The 13,933-nt window shown below is 30.9% G+C and overlaps 3 protein-coding genes across 4 annotated transcripts in view; all 3 read left to right on the top strand.

Annotated features, from left to right (window-relative positions):
* Positions 1-54: 54 nt before the first annotated feature.
* Positions 55-7,006, top strand: LOC106789357 (vacuolar protein sorting-associated protein 54). Its single transcript, XM_014753498.1, has 13 exons — positions 55-461; positions 673-1,051; positions 1,140-1,245; positions 1,433-1,596; positions 1,670-1,869; positions 1,939-2,124; positions 2,204-2,330; positions 2,436-2,690; positions 2,789-3,214; positions 3,290-3,570; positions 3,655-3,872; positions 3,988-4,204; positions 4,337-7,006. The coding sequence occupies exons 1-13, from the start codon at positions 364-366 to the stop codon at positions 4,596-4,598; spliced, it is 2,919 nt and encodes a 972-aa protein (XP_014608984.1). The 5' UTR covers positions 55-363; the 3' UTR covers positions 4,599-7,006.
* Positions 7,007-7,215: 209 nt separating this feature from the next.
* Positions 7,216-9,508, top strand: LOC106789359 (cytoplasmic dynein 2 light intermediate chain 1). Its single transcript, XM_014753500.1, has 7 exons — positions 7,216-7,538; positions 7,624-7,725; positions 7,807-8,130; positions 8,207-8,364; positions 8,448-8,691; positions 9,327-9,402; positions 9,482-9,508. The coding sequence occupies exons 1-6, from the start codon at positions 7,419-7,421 to the stop codon at positions 9,396-9,398; spliced, it is 1,020 nt and encodes a 339-aa protein (XP_014608986.1). The 5' UTR covers positions 7,216-7,418; the 3' UTR covers positions 9,399-9,402; positions 9,482-9,508.
* Positions 9,509-11,945: 2,437 nt separating this feature from the next.
* Positions 11,946-13,933, top strand: part of LOC106789356 (protein numb) — a 74,853-nt gene continuing 72,865 nt past the window's right edge. The window contains exon 1 of one of the 2 annotated variants that reach the window (XM_014753497.1): positions 11,946-12,095. The gene's annotated coding sequence lies outside the window, so the exon portion shown is untranslated. The remainder of the gene's footprint in view (positions 12,096-13,933) is intronic. The other variant, XM_014753496.1, reaches the window with a different exon arrangement.

Raw genomic sequence — 13,933 nt, 5'->3', positions numbered from 1 at the left:
GTCATGTAAATGGTAAAGACCCTAACTTTTAGTAAATTTTCTTATTGCAACTCATACACGTATATATAGATAGCTATAATACATTGTTCGTCTTGCTCTAATAAACATAATCAGCATGTTTGTCTTATTCATTGAAAAGAGATAATAGATAGTAGAGTATTACGATATAGATAATCGTGTCTTTCAGTTGGACAACTTGCTATTTCTGCGTGGAAAAACGTATGTAACTGAGGACGTGTACTGATTGCGTACATTAAATAGTTGTACATATGTAAAATGTCGTTGGAGAGCATTCGATGACATAAGGAAAGATATATTAATCACGGCAATGTTAAAAAGATTAGTTAGGGCGATTAATGTAAAATGGCGAAAATCGTAAGGACATCCGATTCGGTGTCTACGATTTTAGTATGTGAATATTGCACTAACCTCACGTTTAAGCACATCCAAGATTTCATTAGGTGGGTCAACTTGTCCAATATCCTTTTAATCTTATGCATTGTTATAATATATAGTCATTTGATTATTTTATATTTAATAAAATACCGTACATTCAGATTTTGTTTATTATATTTTTGATATTTTTATTTGCCTTAAATTTTGTTAGTTAGCATAATTGTTAATTCTTTTGTATGTATTTCCATTTTTTTGGTATTAATATATGAATTTTAGACATTTGAGAGATCAGCATTGTTCAAGAGAAGGTGGATCATTTGTATGCTTGTATGGATATAATGGAGTATGTACTAGTCTTCCAGTGGAAGGTGTTTCGGATAAAGATTATGTAGCCCATGCGACAAAGCATGCAACAATGCAGCAACAACGTAAAAGCAATGGTCAGATTCTAGAACCTGGCTCTACTTGGACTGTTTACTCAGCAATACAAAATCTATCAGCTGTGTTAAATGATCCGTTTAAAGGGAAACAAAATAATTTCTTTACTCGTACATGGGGTGACAGTTTTGTAGAAAAAGTGGATATTCCTAAGAGCCCTTATCTTCCGGAAGTTACTATGCATCATTTTGAAATATATCTGAAAAAATTTGCACGTGTAAGCAAGACAATGTTCTTTTTAAACTTTAATTTGTTTTATTCGATAGAACTATATTCTAGATTTAATTGTTTGACTTTATTTGTAGAGATGTCGTAAACACTCACGGATGAATTGTAGTGCAATTATTAGACCGACTATTCCAAATGAATTATTACAGAATTTTCCAAATTTGAGAAGAGTTAAATCACAAGGTAAATTATTTCAATACTTTTAATACACACATTCGCTGTGTATCACGTATTACATATCTGTGACTCTAATCATTGTGAAAAATAAGTTCTGGGCTATGGTTTGTGGTAGTAAACATGTTAATTTACATTATAGTATATATTTGTCATTTTTATATAAATTCATTTTAAATTATAAATATATTTTCAGATCAAAGTCAATTTGGTTTATCTAATATTCCAAAGATATTTTTAACACCAAATTTAGATCTTTCGCAGAAAGAAAATTTTGAAGCAGTATTTCCATTCACAAAAGAGGGCCTATTAGATAAGGAATACAATGTAGTATCGCATGTTGAACAGATGCAGGAGAAGGTAAATTTGATAAATTAAAATTACACGCATGTATACATAGTAATTAATTAATAATTATATCATTTTATTTCAGCTAAGTCACTATTTAGATACGGTAGAAGTTAGAATAGCAGAACAGGTAGCTTCTAAATCTCAAGCATTCTTTAATGCAATGACTTCTCACGATGCTTTAATGGAACAGCTTTCTCAAACTATCACCGTATTAAAAGCATTAAGAGAAAATATTCACCAGGTTGACAAATATCTAGTCAAAAATTCTTTAAAAGTTTTACAGTAAGTATTTTCTTGCATTTAATCTCACAGTATTGGGATATTTAATTTAGTATTTCTTTTTTTGATTAGATTAGAAAGAGCTCGAACGAATCGATTTTTAGTATACGAAAAATTGAAACTAATGGCAACTGTGCATCAAAGTCAACCAATGATACAATTATTACTTTCTACACCTGACTACGTTGCAGCATTGGATCTTATATCTACGACACAAGAGATTTTGTTACAAGAATTAAATGGAGTGCATAGCTTTCGGTAAATCCTTACAATATAATCTTTTTATGCTTATTTAATTTATATTAATTTTAAGTATTTTAATGAAATTTATTTGTAGGCACTTAAGTTCTCAATTAACAGAAATGGAAAAGCTTGTCAATAAAATGCTAACAACAGAATTTCAGAAATATGCTACTGCTGATTTAAACAGACCATTAGACGAAGAAGATATTGTATTGGATGCAGTAAGTAAATATTACTTTTGCAAAAAGTATTTTAGCTTTAGTGAGTAGCAAACAATCTATCGTCCATCTTCCCAGTGAGATCATTTGTACATCCTCAACGAACAGGATAAACTTGTTTCCATCATTTCTGGACTACTGCGTCAAAAGCATTTGCACTTTGTGGAGACTTACGTATATGAGGCTGCTACTACCATCCGAGCTATAATCAAACAAAGAATTATAGAAGCTCTTGCAGCAAGCGATTGTTGCAGTGATCAACAAGCAGCAGCTCTCGAAGTCGGTGGTCTTTCCCATGCAGAAAGGTTAACATTTCTTCACAATACGATACATTCTCTAACCAAATTGCTAGTACGTGTCAAGGTAAGATATTATATAAATTGTAAGAATATTATTTTTATTAATAATAATGATAATAATATATTATATGTAATTTATAAATCAAGATATTTATAATATAGGCTGTTCATGATGTAATGCGCGACACTGTAGATTTATCTGCTGGATATATGGTCGATGGTACATATGATGAATCTATGCCTGATCGCTTATTAACAAAAAGTGAACATATTCATGTAACTACAGCACTTACTAGTATGCTTATAAATCTTTGCTATTCCTGCCAAGAGAGTCTGGGAAATATGCTTTCTGCAGAAAGCTTTTTCTTCAAAAAGCATTTTCCAAATGAAAAAGATAAATCGCATATTGATGAAGATAATACATCTGAAAGTTTGTTAAATTATACTCTAAACGAAAAAACATTTTGGCTAAGTGACAAAGCAACGACCACTCAAGTTTGTCAATTGGCAAATATAGTTGAAGAATTTACAGAAGTATGCGAAAAACTTTGTGGTGAACAATGTAGTAAATTGCGATCTGCATTCAAGGTAGAGAATTTTTAAATGGATTATTATTTTTCTATTGTTAAAATATATATATTTAATTAGGAACATTTTTTTAAGGCACAAGCAATCAAGTTTGTACAAAAATTTCATACAGAACGTAAAACAAGACTTACTCTCTTATTAGAATCTGAAAGGTGGAAACAGGCTGATGTTCCACCTGAATTTCAATCATTGGTAACTTACATTTATCAAGAAAATAAATTTCCTCCTGGCCCATTTAAACGAGATGATGACGTAAAAAATGATAGTACTGAATCATTCATTATAGTAGGAGAAGAAAGATTTGCAGTCGTTGCTACTGTTTTAATGCTCATGCAAATGATACATGAATATTGCAGGTATGTTTGTAATTTATTAAATAAAGATTTTAATAAATAGATAATTATTTATAACATACTACACTTATATATATATATTTACAGAACTAGCAGTGAGTTAGTAAACTTGTCAGGAACTATTGGACGGCAATTAGCAGAATTATTACGACTATATAATTCTCGGTGTTGCCAATTGGTTTTGGGTGCTGGGGCGATGGAAGTTGCAGGTTTAAAAACTATAACGAGTACAATTCTTGTATTAGCAGCACGTAGTCTAAAACTTATTTTATGGTTTATGCCAAATATTAAAAAACATTTTCAAGGTGCGACGATAAACGAATCAACAGTATTGTTATCTCGTGTAAAAATTTATATTCTAGTTAAATTTTATTTATTTAGTCATCCTAATTAAATAGGATTTAATCCTTTTCCATTTAGATCTCGCTGAACGACATCCTAATCGTGGAGTTGTAGGTATACCAAGTGTAAGTGGTGGAGTGGCGTTATTAGATAGCGTAGAAAGGGATATACAGGCTCATATAAGGGCGATTGAAGGAAAAATTTTAATTATTGTTGACAATTTACTAGGTGGTCAAATATCAAAATGGAATGCAAGACCACCTGTGCCATCTAAATCATTTAGAAATATTTCTAGGTAAATTTAATAATAAAAAATTAAAAAAAAACAAATAAAATTAAAATACAAAAAGAGAAAGCAAAGCAACAGGGTATACATTGCTGATGCAATTTGTTTATTATTAAATATATATCCATTTTTCATTTACAGTTATCTCATCAAGCTTCATGAAGCTGTCTCCGGGATTTTACCGCCGGCAGAAGTCGAATCACTTTATCGTACAGTAAATACATCGTTCAAAGAAAAACTTAGGGAGCAATTAGTAAAGATGAATATAGTGAATAATGGTGGTCCGCAACATGGGGTGGTTACTTTAGAATTAACGTTTTATCTTGAAGCATTAAGAAAATTGAAAGTTTTACCTAATGAAGAATTAAATGATAATTGGATGAATGATATTTGGACTAGATAACATGCAGAGCGTGTAATATATTGCATCATAGAAGCATTGAAACACTATAGAAAAAGGTGACTAATCTGTATGGTTGTCTTCTTCCGTAAAAATGACAAAACGATATTATTATATTGAATCTGATAAAACAACAATTATATGGAGGTGGTAATGAAATATTGCTTGCACTGAACTTTTTTCACTTTTGCACTTAACTATCGTCCTATATTGAAAAAGGAAAAAAAAGAAAACGGGAGAACAAGAATTATGTTCGGTGTATTTTTCAAGGGTTGTCTAGAAGATATATTATTATTATTATTATTATTCCTCATTAATTTATGCTCATTAAAAAATAATAAGCGACAAGAATTTAATGAATGAAAACGATGAACTATCTTCAACAGACATGACTAAATAAAATAAAATAAAATAAAATAAAATAAAATAAAATAAAATAAAATAAAATAAAATACAAGTAATCATAGTTTTTAAAAATGATGATGATGATGATAATGATGATGATGATAACGACGTTCACGACATTCGCTGTTTATATTCTCGTATTAAAAGGAGTAGTGTTAAATGGTAGATTTAATTATACACATATTTTATGCTCGTTAAGCATTTCTACCTACCATAGTGTTCAAAGCATTGTGTCATATAGGACAAATATTAAATAAAAGATTAAAAAATATATTGTGTAGATCGGAAGACATAAAAATAGTAACAAGTATATCATTAAAATAATATCCGTCTATTAGCATCCATTTTTTCCATCGAATAATGAATTATTGCTCTAAGTTTAGGACTGAATATACAATTTTTTTAATCGAGTAATAAAATATTTATGATAATTATTAAAGAAGAAAAAAAAAAAATAAAAAAGAATACTGTCCTTAGATAGTAATTTAACTTCAAGGTACAATCAACGCGTTGATATTATCAGTCTGATTATTTATCTAAATCTTCGTGTGTTTAATATAAAAATGAAAATGCAAATGCATGGTGTCTTGCCTGTTATTGTTCTTATTTTATTTTTTTTTTGCTTAGAGTTTGTGTGCAATATTTGGAAAGTGAAATGAAAGAAAAGAACATGTTAACCATGATTAAACATTTCAATTAAAAAAAGCAGCATTTATTTAAATTTCATTAAAATTAATATTTCTTACGTTATGTTCATTTCTATGTGACATAATGTTACAATTTATTTGATTGTAATCAAAATATTAGACAAATTAATCGATGAATGATTGAATTAATTATGCTATAGATGGACCAAGAGTTAGGCACTAAAATTGTAAAATATGCATATACTGTCGGTGTACTTGATGGACAAGATGTATATTGTTTTCAAACAAATATTTCTTAAAAAAGAAAAGTATTTATGAAAGAAACTATTAAACGAATTTAGAAATGTTGTGTCATGATGCTTCTGAGAGATGTTCATTTATCATATTAATCCGTATTAATTATAAATATATTATCCAATTGATTTTTCTACGGTACTTATTGCTTACCATTTAAAGTATTATATGTTTTATTCGATTCGAAAAAGAAAAAATAATATTTAATAAATCTTATATAAATCTCTCACATAAATCTCTGAAACGTAATATTCGTGTGAAATTGTTATCAATTAAATTGCATTGTACAAAATGTCAAAGAAAATTTTAATTTTAATCAGGGATATTTTATTCTCCAAATTATTCGCACATTTTCTATGCTTCATTTATGGATCAATATTGCGAATTGAAAAATATAAAACGTATACGAAAATTAATCTTTATAGAGAGGTTTTCCAATTTCATTCGTATTAAATTTTCATTGCGATGACTCTCGTGACACGAAAATCATTTCAAATATTTACCACAGTAATTAATATTTGAGAAAATGGATCCTTTCATTTAAAACATATATCAGCGAAAATCAATCGTTCTTATCATAAATGCTACATTGAAAATAGGTGCTGATCGCTACTTGCGATTCATACATTCCATTATTTCCTTCGTATAATATAATATGTTGTATATAAAAAAAATTTAATAATGGGTCAAAGAGAAATAAGTGAGAAAAACAGTTGATTGTATTTTTTATTTTACACGAAATGAATATGTACAAAATTTATCTTTTAGCTGCTGATGAAATTTTTCTTAAATCAATTAATGATTATAATGAATGAGATGAAAAATAAGAAAAACAAGAAATAGAATGTAATCAAAGGTGGTTGCTATTTAAAAAAAGTATCCTTTATGGATTTCTTCACCAAGACTGATGAACTACATTATTAGACCATAGCACTTACGAATCAGTTGTTTGTTTAGAAAAAGGAGTCGAATATTTACATATAATAAAATGTACCTTATAACATCTTATATATAATGTATTGCGAAGGCTATATATAAAAAGAAAGGAAAAAAAAAATGAATAGAGTATAAAACCTATTGTAATTAAATCTTATTTATTTTAATAAGGCTAACCAATTCTTTAGGATAATTCAAAGTGCTAATTTTACTTTTCACATTTAATATTAATATTAATTTTAATCAAATAAAAAATTCATTTGATCAGATTCAATTACAATTAGAAAATAATTGTGTTAATCTTTATAATATACATTTTTTTCGGTTAAAATATACGTGTGCATATCTATGTGTGTATATATATATATATAAATGAAAACTATATGCGACATATAACTAGAGCTAGCTTTCCACTCTGTCGTCATGGATACAATTAAGAAAACAGAAGTTTAACCAAGCCTACTAGAGAAACGAGCACACCTGAGTATTTATCATTTTCAAGGTGTTTTATTTTCCTTAGACATTTAAACGAGTTTTATTAATGGAAGAGAATGATAGGGAATCAGCGTTACGCGTATCAATGGAGGAAGAAGAAAATCGTAAAACAGATCCTAAAGAGACACGCGAGAGATCAATTATCATCGTTGGTAGTAAAAATGTTGTAGGTATAGGAATGAAAATTTCAACGAATGTACGACGTAATATGGAAAAATATATTATTATAATAAATATATGATTTTGTTAAGGGGAAAACAACGATGATTAATCGATTTCTCGAAAAAGATGAAAAACCGAAGCCAACTATCGCCATGGAATATTCGTTCGGACGAAAAGCTGGCAAAAGTTTAGTAAGTAATATCATTTATATCGTGAAATTATGTTTTGTTAGGAATGTGAAAGATAAAGAATAAAAAAAAAACATGATTCAGGTAAAAAACATAGTCCACGTATGGGAAATCGGTTACGTAGCTTCTTCTTTAATATCCACTGCTATGAGTGGATCAGGCTTAACCCATTCACCCCATCACACGACGCTCTTGATGATGCTGGATTTATCGAAACCGGAAATATTATGGATCACGTTCGAAGAAATTTTATCTGCGGTACGAAGCGCTTTGAAAATTTCTTACAATTCTAAATTCATTAACGATATGATCGAGATTAAAACAAATGAGAGAAAAAACGTTGAAAAAATGATCGATCTTTTACCCCTGAAAACGTTTATCATTGGTGGAAAATACGACGAATTTCAGGTATTTTTATTCTTACCTTATAGTTCTCGTATTGTTGTCATTTATATTTCGTTGATTAATTTTTGACGTATGAAAGGATTTCGATTCGGATAAAAAAGAAATAATGGGAAGAACTTTAAGAGCAATTGCACACAGTTTAGGTGCAGGACTTTATTATTATTCCTCTAAAGATAAAATACTTTTACGAAAAACGAAAGATCTTTTATCCCATATAGGATTTGGTGCTGTTCTATCGTGAGTTGTTCATTTTATTTTAATTTTATTTCATTGATTTATCATTGTAAATATTAGTTTTTGTGATTCTTTGTAAAACGCAGAGAAGGAAAATTTACGAGTTACGACAAACCATTGATCATATCACCCGGAGCAGATTCGTTTTCGTCGATCGATTTGCAATTACCTTATTCGAAACCATCCATGATTTTCGACACCATTAAACAGACTTTCGTAGTTCGTGTACCGCAAATAACGAGAAACGAAGAATCCACTTTAGAAGACCCAAGTAACGATCCTAACTTTAACGAGCCCATTATCGACAAACTCAAAGTTCAAAGGGAAGAGGTAGTACACTTTTTACGATATATCGCTTAGGATAATTATTTTCAAATAAAGTGTCAACTGTAAAATCATGTAACGTAAGAAATACTTTCGTAACAAGTATACTTACGATTTCTTGAAAAAAAAAAAAAAGACAAAAAACTTTTCAATAATCTTCGAAGTATCTACAAATTATCTACAAGTATGCAATCCTTAATAATAATGTTAATATAATCAAGATTTTTTTTTTTCTTATCCAAATTTTATTAATATTATTACTAAGTTTACTCTTAGGGAAGTTGTTTTTTGGACGGGTTTAATTAAGATGAACACTATATTTATCCGTTGAACGTTTCGTCTCTATTTGAGTCCAGTAGTGTTCGAAAAGTTATAGTAGAATAACGTTTTTTTAAAAATTGACTCTATTTATAAGATAGTGAAAACTTATGACTGTAATAAAAATGATGTTATATTGACTTATGAACATAACTATCAAGTTGCTGAGGAAGTCTCAAATAGAGACGAAACGTTCAACGGATAAATATAGTGTTCATCTTAATTAAACCCGTCCAAAAAACAACTTCCCTAAGAGTAAACTTAGTAATAATCTTAATAATAATAATAATAATAATAATAATTTCCAATATATTCCATCTAAGGAAATCAACGTACTTCTCGACGATATGTTGAACGATCGAACACAAAAGATTCCAATTCCTGATCCTGTTTAAATAGGTGAGCACTATAATGCGAATCTGTTATTAATATTCTATCAATAATAATCATATATTTGTATTTTATTTTTTGTTTACAGTTATATATTAACTTATCAAGAAGATGATAAAATTTCGACGATATTTTTTTTACATTTATATCCAATCGAAAACTGATTATCATAGAAGAGACGTGTGTGTACGTGTTCACATATGTTAATCGTTAGAAAATCCAAAAAGTTCTCAAGTGTTGAAGCTATATTACGTAACATTGACAATCGCGTAGGTCGCATATCGTAGTAAATGGTAGCACAATCGATCCAATGCGATACTTTTAGTTTTTCGTACACGTGTATATATATATATATTATCAAATATATTCTCTCATCGAACAACGGTGATAAGTTAGGATTTTTTTTTTTAACTTTGTTGGATCGTACGCACACACACACATACACGCATATATATATGCGCGCAAATAGATATAGATAGACATACATAGCCATGTATACGTAAAAATAGTTACGTATGTGTAAAGATAGGTGGGGATGGTGGTTGATGAGAAAGTGCAATGTCTCAGGGCAGTTTAGAAGTTAATGGGTCAACTAAAAGATCGTGAACCAGAGTCATGAGCTATAGAAATGGTTCGTGGCACTCGACGATCTTTGCAAGGTCTCGTTTGATATATCAAAGAGAGAGAAATAATAGTAAAGAAAGAGAGAGAGAGAATGTGTGTGTGTGTGTGTGATGAGAGAGAGAGGGGGTGTGTAGTAAAGAAAGATAAAAATATTGCATGGCACTGTTTTGTACATGACAATTTAGATCTGGCACGAGTATACAAAAGTATCTTGTGCTGATAATTAATTTTTAGTCTACGATAGTTACAAATTTAATAATAAAAATAATCCAACGTTTTTTTGTTTTAATTGAAAAGACTTCAAAAAAAGAAAACGATTCCGCGTCTTGTGCTTTCTTTAATATTTCAAATTTATTGTCATAATGTGTTGGTGTTTCAAAACCCATATTCATGCATTAATTAATCATTAGAAAATAATCTAAAAATATATAATCTCATTTTAAATCATTTCAAATATATATATAATAAAATATTCTAATATACTTCTCCCATACACTGGTCGCGACGTTTTAAAACTATCGTGTTCCTATTACCCAAAAATCCAAATTTCCAATTTAATAATTACGATTGACAGATGATCTAACACAGAAAAAAGGAAAAACAACATGATAATTTCGTATTACAAAATTGTAATATTATTAATTACAAAAAAAAAAACCAAACAACACACACAATAGTTTGTTGTATACTCTCGCAAAAATGTTTTAATTATAGACGAATGGATAAAATAAAAAATGAGTATGCGAAAGAGGGTGGGAGGGAGAAGGATTTGCGCAAGCGTATTGGCAGAGGAGTACATGTTTAGTTTCTACCGCACGCGTGCGGTTTGGTTTGTGCCAGAAAAAGAGAAAGATAGAAAAAGAAAGAGACAGAGTAAGAGAAAGAAAGAGAGTTAGACGACGTCGGCGTCGTCATCGTCATCATCGTCATTGTCATCAGCGTCGTCGTCGTCGTCGTCGGCACGGCTGATAAGAAAACAAACCAACCAGCCAGCCAGCCAGCTAGCCAGCTAGCTAGCTAGCCAGTCAGTACAGAGAAAAATAACGCGGCCTGGTTGGTGACGCGTGCGCGGCATAGTGCGCAGTGTGCGCTTGCGCTTATGGGAAACCTTGGATCAGCGCACTCGGGCCGTGGTGTCCGAGACCGATAGCAACCGCGAGAGATCGCGAGAGTTGTCTCTCTTCGTGAGTTGATTCAGGAATCCTTACGAGAACGAACCGGTAGTATATTACTTATTTTCTTTCTTTCTCTTTTTCTCTCTCTGTCTCTCTCTCTCTCTCTCTCTCTCTCTTTTTGTTTGACGAGAGAGAACAACACCGTGAAAGAGGAGTTGTAGGAAGAGGTGGTGAGGAAGAGGAGAAGGAGGAAGAGAAAGAGGTGGAGGACTTTACGCGGCTTCGTCGTCCTCGTCGTCGTCGTTATCCTCGTCGTCGTCGTCGTCGTTCTCACTCTCTTTCTCTTTCTCTGTTTTTTTTTTTCTTTTTTTGTTCCCCACATTTTCTATCTTAACTCTCACGTTCTTCTTCTCATCAGTGAAAAATGCCGCCGCCGCCGCCGTCGCCGTCGCCGCCGCTACGATAAAATATCGCGCGTGTCTTGTGTTTTACACTACGTGTGTTAACGTTACAATTTTGTCTATTTTCTAATTTTCTTTTTCTATCTATATCTTTTTATTTGTTTCTTCTCCTACTTATCCGTCCACCCGCCCGCCCGCCCGCCCGCCCGCTCGCCCACTGTCCGTCCCCATTGATTCTTTTCATCTATCAATTTGTGTTTTCAATTGATAATTCATTTTTCCTTTTTATATATTTCCCTTTTTTATACAAGATTTTCTAGATTCTTGTAGTATCTTATACCGATATCTATTTTACAAGATTATTATTCCTACTATTTGCTTCTATTAAATTTTAATTGATTTTTTTAATCCACGTCCCCAATTCTCTCTCTCTTTCTTTCTCTCTTTCTCTCTCTTACCTGTTCTCGCGTTTGATTTATTTCTTCTACGAGTGCACACCGATTTATCGGATCTACCACGACAACACCACGAGGTTCTAACGCGCGAGTTAATCTTTTCACAGGTGAGTCTCAATGTTTAGACGATTTTGTTATCTCGTTGCGTTGCGTTGCGTTGCGTTGCGATACTTGCTTTTTATTAATTTTTTTCTTTTCATTTTTATTATTATTATATCATATCTTTGATGAGATCGTCATAAGGGGGGAACAATATTTTAAGAAAACGCGTATCTGATTGTTCTTTTTTTTATTTTGTTTGGGGTATGACCTCTTCTATCGTTTTGGAAAATTCGCTTAACCGGTAGCAGTAGCAGCACCACCCTCATTGTAACATCCTCACCACCCACTTGCGAGGTGTCCTCTCTCTCTCCCTCTCTCTCTCTCTCTCTCTCTCTCTCTCTCGCGGTTATCGATTCCGGTGTGAACGCGCCCTCCACTGCCGACAGGTATCGGCCCTCTTCGTGTCTTTACGAATTCCTTTGACTCCGTTACGATCTTCTTCTCCTTTCAAGGATCTTCTTTAATCCTGCTTTCTCTTACGGAAGGACATAAATTCGTGTTTGCTTGATCAATCGTTTGATCGATCGATCATCAATCTATTTTTCTTCCTTCCTTTTTTATTTAATTTTTTTGTCTTCACTCTGGCTTCAATTTTTACAGAGAGAGAGAGAGAGAGAGAGAGAGGGAGAGATAAGATCTCCTTAAAAAAATAATTAATCTTCATCTCGCGTTGAATGTTACAATGATAAAAGATAAGGTTGAATGATAGTAATCGATTTAGTTAAATATATCTCATCGATCTAGTTTATATTTCAAGACTTCTTTTCGTATTCAAAGGACAAAGTTAAAGTATTATATACTTTATCGAATGTATACGATAATAATTTGTGTAACGTGTTGCAACACTTACTTCTTTATTATACTCTTTTTATTTTTTATTTGTTTGTTTGTTTTGTTTTTTTATAAGTTAAGAATCGTATTTCTCGATTAAATATAATATTAGGTCACTCGTAATCTTTTTATCGCAGAGATCGACGGATATATATATATCTGCTATACACCTTTGATTAATTTTCTTTTTTTATTTATTTATTTATTTTAAAATTTGAAAAATATAATTTCGCGTCGCGACACACACACACTCGACAGATTTTGATTGGATTGATTTCATCGACAGCATAAGGTTTTCGCGAATGATATTCGATATTTGTTTGATTTCTAAATCGTAACGTGAATTAAATAGAAATATGTAATGTTACTACACACACGAAAGCGTATAAAAAATAACATAAGAGGAAGAAGTTGTGTAGTAACCGGATGTCGCGTGCTTTTTCTTTTTCTTTTTCTTCTTTGTCATGGTTTTTAGGTGCGAGGGGCCAAAGTACCTCGTCGTTTGTTTTATGGTCACGCTTCTTATTTATTTTATCTTCACGAGTTTTGATTGAAATCCTTTAGAAATATTTCCATTGTTATTTTTTTTTCACCTGGAAAGTATTTCTATTCGGTGTTACGTAAAGTGTTAATCGATTCGATGATAATATCAGAGTTCAATCGATATCAGCAATTTACAGTCAATAATTAGGAAAGAATTAAAAAAAGAAAGCATGCATTTTTTAATGATTCATCAAACAAATTTTGATATTTATAATATATAATATTAATATAATATTTTATCGAAACACCGTGTAATTCTTTCTCGTTTTACAATTTTATAATTAAGTAAAAACTAATTATTAATATCAATGGGGATAATTCTAATGACGTTAACCCAATTCTTGTGATTCCGGTTTAACGTAAAATGTTGCCTGTATCCGAAAAATCATTCAAACCTCTAATGATTTATTAAATATATTTTTCAATTAAATAATTATATAATATTAATATAATATATTTTATTATTGTG

Source organism: Polistes canadensis, unplaced genomic scaffold, assembly GCF_001313835.1.
Source record: "Polistes canadensis isolate GaletaPanama2010 unplaced genomic scaffold, ASM131383v1 scaffold_180, whole genome shotgun sequence".
Classification (NCBI taxonomy): domain Eukaryota; kingdom Metazoa; phylum Arthropoda; class Insecta; order Hymenoptera; family Vespidae; genus Polistes; species Polistes canadensis.
Note: the sequence above shows the minus strand (reverse complement) of the source record. Positions and strands in the feature narration are given on the sequence as shown.

Bases quoted from the DNA above. Each gene is read 5' to 3' on its own strand.
- LOC106789357 (XM_014753498.1), top strand. From the start codon at position 364: ATGGCGAAAATCGTAAGGACATCCGATTCGGTGTCTACGATTTTAGTA. The intron at 2,331-2,435 runs GTAAGTAAATAT...CTCAACGAACAG, and splicing joins AAGATATTGTATTGGATGCA to GATAAACTTGTTTCCATCAT. The intron at 3,571-3,654 runs GTATGTTTGTAA...ATATATTTACAG, and splicing joins ATGATACATGAATATTGCAG to AACTAGCAGTGAGTTAGTAA.
- LOC106789359 (XM_014753500.1), top strand. From the start codon at position 7,419: ATGGAAGAGAATGATAGGGAATCAGCGTTACGCGTATCAATGGAGGAA. The intron at 7,539-7,623 runs GTAGGTATAGGA...GATTTTGTTAAG, and splicing joins TCGTTGGTAGTAAAAATGTT to GGGAAAACAACGATGATTAA. The intron at 8,365-8,447 runs GTGAGTTGTTCA...TGTAAAACGCAG, and splicing joins GGATTTGGTGCTGTTCTATC to AGAAGGAAAATTTACGAGTT.